Source organism: Macrosteles quadrilineatus, unplaced genomic scaffold (genome assembly GCF_028750875.1).
Source record: "Macrosteles quadrilineatus isolate MER2022 unplaced genomic scaffold, UCM_ALF_1.0 Scaffold_6__1_contigs__length_79288215, whole genome shotgun sequence".
In the NCBI taxonomy this organism is placed as follows: Eukaryota; Metazoa; Arthropoda; class Insecta; order Hemiptera; family Cicadellidae; genus Macrosteles; species Macrosteles quadrilineatus.
This window is the reverse complement of record NW_026542599.1, coordinates 12353818-12364356: the sequence shown is the minus strand read 5'-3', so window position 1 is coordinate 12364356 and position 10539 is coordinate 12353818. Positions and strand designations below refer to the sequence as shown.

At 37.2% G+C, this 10539-nt stretch overlaps 1 protein-coding gene across 1 annotated transcript in view; it reads right to left on the bottom strand.

The window, feature by feature from the left end:
- LOC128996697 (GPI ethanolamine phosphate transferase 1) overlaps positions 1-10539 on the bottom strand; it is a 28882-nt gene continuing 18343 nt past the window's right edge. Inside the window, exons 8-16 of the mRNA XM_054422135.1 lie at positions 10173-10323; positions 9044-9148; positions 8351-8511; positions 7391-7581; positions 6129-6328; positions 4488-4672; positions 3291-3371; positions 2305-2496; positions 1-351 (exon numbers count right to left, since the gene is read on the bottom strand). Of these exons, the coding sequence (XP_054278110.1) occupies positions 82-351; positions 2305-2496; positions 3291-3371; positions 4488-4672; positions 6129-6328; positions 7391-7581; positions 8351-8511; positions 9044-9148; positions 10173-10323 (1536 nt within the window). The 3' untranslated portion in view covers positions 1-81. The remainder of the gene's footprint in view (positions 352-2304; positions 2497-3290; positions 3372-4487; positions 4673-6128; positions 6329-7390; positions 7582-8350; positions 8512-9043; positions 9149-10172; positions 10324-10539) is intronic.

The following is a 10539-nucleotide window of genomic DNA, read 5'->3' as shown; positions in this document are numbered from 1 at the left end:
TGCACTTAATAACTTAATATTAAAATGTTTCTCATAAATATAATTTAAATAAGAAAACTATTCTCTAATACTGTTTCCTCTCTAATCGGGGTGGTTTTTGGAAGGAGGTATCCACATTGGCGTGATTGTAGTGGGTTGAACTGTTCGTTTGTGGACATTGGTGTCCGTGTACAGCCGAGCCACATGGTACAGGCAAGCGAGGAAGAGTACAGTCACCTCCATGATGACAAAATGAGACACCGACGTTCCTATCTCTAACCAGCTGCCCTGGTTGGTCACCAGGTACAGGAAATGAAGCCCCATGAGATCGCAGTAGATGAGGACTATGACCAGCATTTTCTCTGCTTTCACCTACACAGTTCAGGTTATTATAATTTGATTTTCTATATTGAAATGAGTCTTTGGTCATTTTTTTAACTACACCAAAATGTCCAAAATATTGTTTTGTTTTCTTTTAAGAGGTTGGAGGCCGATTTACACTTTACTTTTACTTTCTCACGTAGACATAGTAGAGAAAGTATTGTTTTGGTCAAAATTTTTGAGTTTGAGATTTGGGTGGAAATATCTGTTTTGGGCCCCCTGAAACCAAAAAAATTGGTGTCTGTGAGTGTGTGGAGGTGTACAGAGCTACAAACTACGCATGTGGTCTGATTTTGATGAAATGTTGTATCTAAGTACTAATCCATTGGTATCTTCAGGTTTTTTTTCATTTTTAATAAAGATTTTCCTGTAAAATAAAGGAAAAATTGATTTCTCACGATAACAGCTCAAACAATTTTGATTAAAATTTAGTATGTTATGGTTCATTTAACTCTAAACAAAACAATCCCCGAATCTGTAAAAATTGCGGTTTAAAAATTGTTGCAATGGTTGTGATTTTTCTATAAAATATTATAGTTACTTTCATTGTATATAAGAGGTTAAGTTACCTTGATTCTGTCCAAGTAATCCTTAAGTCGTCATTAATGCGACCGGTTTCGATGTCTATGGCATCATTGTCAAGCTGAACGTAAAAATCGCTCCTAGGAGGTCATCATGAGTCATGAAACACACGTAACACGTAACACATAACACGTACACAAACAAAAAACGATAAAATGCATGGCCACACAATTAATTTACAACACGGCGGCGGGTACAGGGTGTAGGTTAACTCATTAGAACTAGACTCTACTTGTCTACTGTCTTCTAACTAGACTCATTAGAAGAAAACCAAATAAATTTGACTTGTGAAGGAGGGATGACAGTAGTAGTTAATATATTAATAACATATGGTAATTGTTCTACATATGTTTTGTGTTATTGTTTTATATTTTGATTGAGTTTTTGTTAAATTATAAATAAACAACCTTTCTTGAGTTCAGTACAATTATTTAATAATTAATCTAATGTAGTCTAGACCTACACCCTGTACCCGCCGCCGTGTTGTAAATTAGTTGTGTGGCCATGCATTTTATAGTTTTTTGTTTGTGTACGTGTTATGTGTTACGTGTGTTTCAAGACTCATGACGACCTCCTAGGAGCGATTTTTACGTTCAGCTCGACAATGATGCCATAGACATCGAAACCGGTCGCACTAATGACGACTTAAGGATTACTTGGACAGAATCAAGGTAACTTAACCTCTTATATACAACTCATGAAGTAATCCGGAAGGCAATACACAAGATTACTTTCATTGTTTACCCAAGATATAGGTTGTTGACAAGCTAATGGGGAGAAATTGTGTCAGATTGTTGATATTGTTTATTTTACCTTGCATTTGCTTGTCCTCATAGGCCTCGGCCTGTACTTACAAATATGAAGCTAAGCAATGGTTGAGTTTGTAAAGCACAAGAGTCAGTGGCGGCACCAGGGAGGAAACTCGCAACGCTGTTATGGAGTATTCATTCATGCAGCTGACACAGCCACCATCTCATAAAAAATATGTTGAACTAGGTAAAATAAATACTTAACTATTTGTACATACTTCAAAATAGTTGTGCAGGTTGTTTAATATTCCCATAAATAAAAAACATTGACTGTTCTTCACTTTTTCAGAGAGTATTTGTCGTAAAGAATTCACCGTATCATCAAGTATTTTGTATATTTCAACACAGCATCCCAGAGCTAAAAGTGCACGGTCGTCCCATAAGTGTGTTTCCTCTGTACCTTACTTCTCTGTGGTTTTAAAAGCATTATCATACAAATCTATTGTAATTCAATATGTTATAATCTCGTTTCTTCACTTTTAATCTATCTATGCAAATAAACCAAGAATGAAAAGTTAGGAGTGTTACTTAATTAGAAATGTTAATTTTTTACCTCTGAAAATATGTTCACAGCTCTAAAACTACAGGTGACTAGAAGGAATGGTATCACAGTCTTGAGTAAAATCAGCGTCATCATCGTAAACGGAGAAAAGACAGTGAGGAAACATCGGACCCACGACACGTCAAATGAGTTGACAGACGCAATGTTGCCGGTTCCGAAGAAGGAGAGGATTATAAACATCAGCTGTAAAATATCTGTCAAGGATCCATTATAAACAACAAGAGATTATTGGAGGTTGTTTATTTTATCCATAGGTTCTAGCCCAGAATTGTTTTCTAAATTACTTCAGGCATTATCACTTAGATAACATCAATTGGTGATTGGCGGGATTTGAACCCGAGACCTCGGCGACCGAAGTCTGACGCTCTACCACTAGACCAGCTCGCTCCCCAGATTGTTTGTAGTTGGTATCTTGGACTTGGTATGTATGATATCAGCTTAATACTTACATAACAAATACATTACTACTAGTAGTTTAAATGCCAATTGCATTAAATATGTTTGTCAGCAAATTATTCTGATGGGAAACAGCTGTTACATTAGCCTTAGACTGCTCAACCATTGAATGTGTAGTAGTTCTAAGCTTTCCTCCTAGATTGTGGCTCATGTTAAGTACAATTTTCACAAGTTTTCTTTTAGTTAAGCTAACACGAGTAGTGGTTTATACATGTCACCCTTGACATGGTTTGTTGGGACTACAGCATAAACCCAGCCATGAACCAATTTAAGCCACATATTATTTTTTCGAGACACCTAAGAAAAGTGATGTCAAAAAGATAAAGTGTTTACTTAATGTTGTGTCAATCTTTTTCATATTTTAAATAATTGAGCAGATGATGTAAAACATCCAAATAAGCATTTGCTTGTAGAAATCAGATCCTAGTTGACATTTTGCTTCCCATAGGTAATAGGTCTAGTAGAGTACTTTATCTTTGACTCTTTCACCACTGCCTACTGATTTAAAATTAAAAGGATACAAAGAAAAAGCATTTCCTAAAATCATCCGTTGATAAGAGGCCACTTGTCCTTGATATGTCTTCAAATCTGATTTTTGATATCTGGAAAATAAAATAAAAGTATTACATTCAGATTAAGTTATAATTTAATTTGTATAGTTGAATAACTCAACAGTTCAAACTATGTGGGATACAATGTGCAAACTGCGGCACTAAACCCCAAAACGTAAACATAAATCAACATCAAAATGTTTTATGAAAATATTTGTCAATACCAAATTAGCTAAAAATATTAGGAGCAATCAAAACTTGACAAAGCCTTAATTAGGTCTCAACCAGAGGAAACTATATTTTATTCAGGGAAGAATTAAAAAGTAATAGGATAATAGCCATATACAGCTCTCTTTTTTATTATTGAATCTCCGCCCCATGTAAGATTAGGTTAGGTCAAGATATGGTTTTTGACTATAAGAAACATATCGGCTGCAGACAATTATTGTCAGATGACTGAAGTTTATGGTTTCAATGCCAATAGTAGAGTGCAGAAGTAAGTTAGGGCGTTTAAAAATGGCAGTGAAAATGTCTATTTCAGATGGTACATAATAATCCTATTTCAGACAGAAGTGTGTTTTTGGTGGGTACCCAGTCATGTCACAGAAGACCAAGAAGGAAAAGGGTGTTCATGGCCATTTGCACACTTTTTAATCCATTTTCCTACTTAACCCTCACTCTTTGCGTTAAAGCTACAACCTTCAACCATCTAGTGATGAATGATCATCTAGTGTCGGCAACAGACGCATCTTGTGGTCGAAAAACGTATCACTGACCTTACCATGGTATGGGCGGGAGATTCAATAATTTAAACAATTTTTTTTAACACAAAGCAAAGCTTACACGTCAGATTCAGAGCATATGGAGCCATTTTGTGCACCAAAGATGCCAATAAGGGGCGAGGATCCTCTTTGGGACCTACTTGTGAACCAAAGAGCTATTATGCCATTAACAGCCCTTACTTTCAAAAAAACTACCCTCGTATTTACAATTTTTATCAATTACAAATTGACAAATACAGTAGGGCCTACAAAATAATCAACAACCACTGAATAATCTTCCAAGATAAGGCAGCAAAACTAACTTTTATAAAGTAAATCTTGAACAAAATAATGACAGTGTAAAAAAGTTAACTTGTAGCCACTTTGTTTTTTAGGGTTAAAATACCTTAACTTGCGACAGATTTGCTTCCACAAGAAGCCAGATACAGAGGCTGACGAAGAGAGAGAGGAAGAAGAAAGCCTCATGGCCGACACACAGCAGGAGGTAGGGTACAGCCAGACCTAGTCCTATGCTGAGGAACCTGACGGGTACTTCAGCACTGGTCAGCATCGGCATCATTACACTGACAACTGAAACAGAATCAGCAATCTATATAAGCCCAAGAACTATCCCTGGCATGCGATTCTCTCATAGCTTCCTACCCTTGTGATTTAAACATAAAAGTTAACTGGAGATAATGTCAGCTATAAACATTTAGGTGGCCTTAACCATCAATCTGAGGCAAATAAAGACAAAATTAATACTGCATAGTGCCCAAATTTGTAACCATTTGCTTCAACTATATACCATGTATGTTTTCCCCTTGGTAATTTGAATACATACCAATCTCATCTCCTTGTCTAGTTTGGGTGCAACAAATGCAGACTTCAACAACATACAGACAACAACAGATAGTCTTCCAATGAAATTTTTTGAACACATTTTTTATTACTAATCTAGAAAACAGAGGTTTATATTTATAATTTTATTGCAGGACAGGATTTTTATTGCCTATCCTTCCTGATTTTTGGGATGGGTATGGCAATGGATGTTTTAATCCGCGCAAGAGGGAATCTTATTCCTTGTTTAAAATCTTCAGTAAAACTTATTAAAAATGGCAATAATGAAAAAAAAATAATTTTGAGCCTTTATTGTCCTGTAAAAACCAACAATGGGTAATAAAGTACAGGTAACAAAAAATGTCATATTGCATTCAGTTTAACAATAGAATACAAGCCTTATCATAAAAACATTGCAAGCTTATCACAAACAAGTATTCAGGTTGACTATCTCAAAATGTTTACACACTTTAAGACCGAGTATGGGTCAACTGTCTAGTAAAGCCAGTACTAGCCACAGTGAAGTAAGATATAGAAGATACAAGTTTATGGGGACAACCGAGTGCTTTTAGCTCTGGTATGGCGGGGTGCAAATGTACTTGTACCGAGTAAGGAAGATCCTGAACGGCGATGGCCACATAGCATCTTTGTACAGCAGTTGTAGCGCACAGCGTCTTAATATAGCATGACGCTGTAGTACGTTTGGGGAGGGGGAAGGAAAGTGGAAAGGGAAAACAAATAGAATTTGCTCTATACACCGGTAACTAGTCCTAGACACCACTTAAGTGTACCATTAACCAAAGTGTATCCTCTATATCTTACTTCTCTGTGTACTAACTTGAAGCAGTATAAGCATATTATCTATCACAATGTCATCATGACTATCTCCTAAAAAATCACCCACCTAAGCCACAAAATCGTGATCTCCCACCTATAATTTGTTATCGTGAACATCTCCCAGGTTCGCAACACCATTGTGAAAATTTGACGCATTTGCGACCCATCGTTAACATCTACTACGTTCGTGACCCCATTGTGAACCTCTCCTAAGGTTGCAAACCCATTATGAACAGCTCCCTTGTTTGCAACCCCATAGTGAACATCTCCTACATTTTCAACCCCATTGTGAACATTTATGTTCACGACCCAATCGTAAACATCTCCTATGTTTGCAATCCCATCATGAACATCTACCCCACACACTCACCCAGTAAGCTCCACGCTGCCAGTTGGTTGACAGGTTGTAGACCCAGGCCAGTCTCAAAGTGTTGATCAGTAGAGTAGATTACCACTGTGGTTACACAGACCATCACAACTTGTACCATCATTGGCCAACTCAGCCTGCGAGCTCCCAGTAGGTAGATACTGGCTGACCCAAACAACACCCACAGACCAGCACAGCCCACCCTATAACATCAAATAGTGAAGGAGTATTAAATAGTGCTTGTGAATAGTACAATAGTACAGTACAACCTTTCTTAACCAACCCACGCAAAATTGTGATGTGCAAGGAAAGGACTTGAATGTGTAATGGTCAGTGACACGGGCAACAATGAAATCAATGTAAAATACAGTAGAATTAAATTAAATCTTGTAATAACTTTTTAACTATAATTTATAGGGTTTGAAAAAAAAATGCTGTCCCAGCTTTCTAGGATAGTCCTAGCCCAGAACCATTTACACATTACTTTTGCCTCAAGGACCATAGAAAGCCAATGGTAATTTGATTTAAATCCAGGACCTCGAGGTATGAACCAAAAACTGGAACCAGGTGAAAAGTCACCACTAAAAATGGAGCGAGTGAACAGGCGTGCCATCACCAAGACAACTCGAGATGGTCGGTATTATTTAGTTACATGCATGTGCACACTAAAATTTTCCGGGGGATGTGCCACAAGGAGACGAGGCAGCAATGTAGTGGAAGAAGCGCCGGGGTCGACATTGCTCTGTTTCGAATGAGTATTAAATGAGTAGATAAAGATATAGGGCTTGGGGAAGGGTGTAGACTAGGGTGATGAGCATTCATTTAGTAATTGGTTAATGTACAATCGTTAGGCTACCAAGTCGGTCGGGGTCCAATTCTTAACATTCCATATTCAAATTCACGCTAGCTACTTGAAGTCATAATTAAGTAATACTACTAGTTCAAATGTAGTATAATCTCTTTTCTCTATTTATTAATTAAATGTAATTAAACATAAATTCTGGTTGTGATATGCAGTTAAGGTGTTATTAGGTGGTATAGAATATATTGGGCCCAGGAATCCTAATAAACATCCGTCCTACTGCATTTTGCCACACGGGTGTCCTTGATCATTGGGCTTTTCTACATGTTCCTGGCTAAGGAAACAATTCTTAGTCAGTAACAACACAATCATCTCCATTCAACATTCATCCTTTACCTTCTTCTTAAAATAAGCACAGTAATGTGTCGGCATATACTGTAAATATAATCTAGACTCTACTAACACTAGTATAGGTTGTGTCTGCTGTCCGACCACTGGAAGCGCTGGGAAGACAGCCAATGTGAGGCAAGACAAGAGCCAATAGACCTCAACATTGTGAGTCAACAGCGTTCGTCTTTCTGCCAAGAAGAAAGGCCAGAGCCCCACAACAGCGACGACCAGAGACAGCACCCAGCGATGGAAGAATGTCAACACCTGGAAGAGAAATTTTTAATTTAGTGACAATAAATGCATGCAATTGATTACTCAAATGGATTCTCTAAAATTTTTTTAAGTGAGACTACAAAACAATTTGAGTACAATAGAAATTAATAATTAACCAAAGTTATTGGGACCGAGACTACTTCTTGATACATACAACTGCTAGTGAAAACCGTTTTACACATTACTTTACTTTAGGATAGTCCTAAAGGGATGCAGCATTATCATATGGATAAAGTCCATTAGTGATTAGCGGTATTTGATTCCAGGACCTCGGGCACCGAAGCCACCTCATTAAAACCAAGGCGGCACTAGAAAAAAGGCCATGCTGCAGGATTCATGACATCAGACTTGTGGATAGATTCACTGCCATATCCCATATGTTTTAGGTAAATAAGCTGGCTGTTTACGTTTGGCAACTTTAGTACAACTATCCACTACTGTAACGTAGTGTTGCGCTGCCCGCGCTGCAGCATGGCCTTTTTTCTAGTGGGGCCTTGCTCAGACCAATTTACTGAATGGTTATTTTTTCCAACAAAGTTATTCAATTTAAATTATAGCTCATTTACTGGAAATTCCTTTATCGCTGAACTTACCTAACAAACAATTTTAGTTAGACTTATTCACTACACTTCGATGCTGCGTTCGAGTTTTTGAATCAGCACAATATGTGGCAGCTTAAATTCAATTTACTTATTTGAATTCCAGATTCGATTCATATTGTAAAGTACGATTAATGCTCCTTGATTCCAAATGAGCTTACCAATAGTTCAAGAAGAACTACATAGATGGCAGAAGAGCAGATAACTTGTGACACGCTGTATTTTGTAAACAACTGTACTGTCTTGACTTGACGAAGTACACTCCACCACAGAAGCAGTGGCAGGCAGCAGTACAGGTGAAACTGTACAGGGAGTGACTGTACTGCACAACACATCAGCTGATATGTATCACATCAATGACCAGCTGTTTTATAAACAACAGTTTGTTCTAAATCTGTTTATACATAAAAGTTTTCCTCCTACTTTGACATACTATGTTGAATTATAAAAAAATCATCTGACAAACCGGAACCTTGTGCTCCAAAGAAGCATCCTCAAATTGAGGGAGTACTTTGTCCAACATTTACTTAGCGAAAACATAAATTACTCGAAAAATTCAAACTCATCACAGACATATTTTATGATATTTTAGTAACTTTTTGTAAAGTAAAAACCCATCTTTCACCTAGTAAAACTAATGACTCCTTCAATAAAAGTTAGCATATTAGATAAACTAATATATTCAATTTAGTAAAAATAATCTTTCGATAGCTAGGGGATTCATCGATTTTTGGATTATCTTTTATGATTAAATAACAGCAATGGTTTTGTTTGAATAACATTTTTAGATTATTTTAACCCAATTTAAGGTTGCATTTTTATTCTTAACAAGAAAAACAAATTCAACCACTTACCAAATATGAAAAACATTATGAGAACTCCAAGAAAGAGAAACGTATAATCTGGCCAAACTCTCAAATTCTGCACACTATCATTTGTTGATGAGGATTTTTTTGTTCCTGCAAAACAACGCTTTCAAATAATTGTATGAAACCTATATTGAGAAAGGTTTTAAAATAGTTTAGTTTTGTCCTCACTGCATCAGATAAGACAGAATACAGTTTGTATTTTATGGACAAAAATTAAACTATACTAAAATTAAAATCATGTTTTGACCTGTTTGGACTTTAGATGGTTCAGACCAACGTATAACTTATGCACACACAAACAATTAACATAAACAAACGATTCACAACATGTTCGTCTTGTGCCGAACATAGAGATGTTATTGCTGTTTTCTTTATTGTTTGATACAGTAGTTTACTGATTTTGTGTAAATGTGGTTTTAAAACAAACTTAACACGTTCACTGCTGAAAACCTTTATACAGGCGCTCCTAAACTGCGGCGAGGCCCGGGCGGAGCCCCGGCACGCTAGCTGAATCAGCGATCGCTATTGGCATTGAAATATCTCAGTAAGACAAATCACAAAAGAGCAGTGGTGATTGTTCTGCATTACCCCGAAAGTGGACGTAGTTCACTGATAGACCCAAAGGTAGCAGCACTGCCTGGATCAATAACCAGAGCCTTTGTAATATGGTTCGAATAGAGAAAATCCCCAAAAACGGGACAAAATCATTGCCAGACGGGATTTTACGGGAATGTTTAGTACCAACCTACACCAAAATAAAGCTCGCATTCTACGCTACAGGCTGGCAACAATTACAATGTTCCCCGGCAATGGCTGAGCTCACATTGAAGCAAAGTTGTTGGCATTGGTGAAGGACGTGATTTCCCGCCCCGCACCATTGGCACCGGTACCGCGGGGCGAGAATCCCCGCCCTTAGCACTGAACGTGTTAATGTTTGTAATTTACAAGCAAAGTCGTAAACTTATTATCTTAACAAATACAATGAATTTGCACAATTTTTCCTATTTTACCTTTGCTAGCCATTACATCAGTTATATCCCAAGTTTTGGCATTTCAGGGTATGAATGGTGACAATTTTCATGTAAATAAAAATTGAATGAAGTTAACAACTTGCCAGATGTTTTCTGCATCAGCTGACAAAATAGCCAACCGATCCATCCCAGGAACGACACAGTGACACAGCCTAGCAGCAGACTTTGGAAATACGAGTGATAATAGTCCAGCCCTGCAAGACTGAGTTGGATCAACTCTTGACTCTTCTTCAACTGAAAAAATAACGAATAAGCCTCTGGATCTCCACAGATTAAAAAGGGAAATTGTTTATTTATATTGTCAACGTTCTATAATGATCCATGTTTAGTAGTAATACTATTGGACTAATGGACCGTCAAAGGTATTTCACTATAGTTATAAAATCCATATTTAGATGTCACAGGATCAACGAGCACGTCGACAAAATACCCCCGCCTCAGCAAAACTGC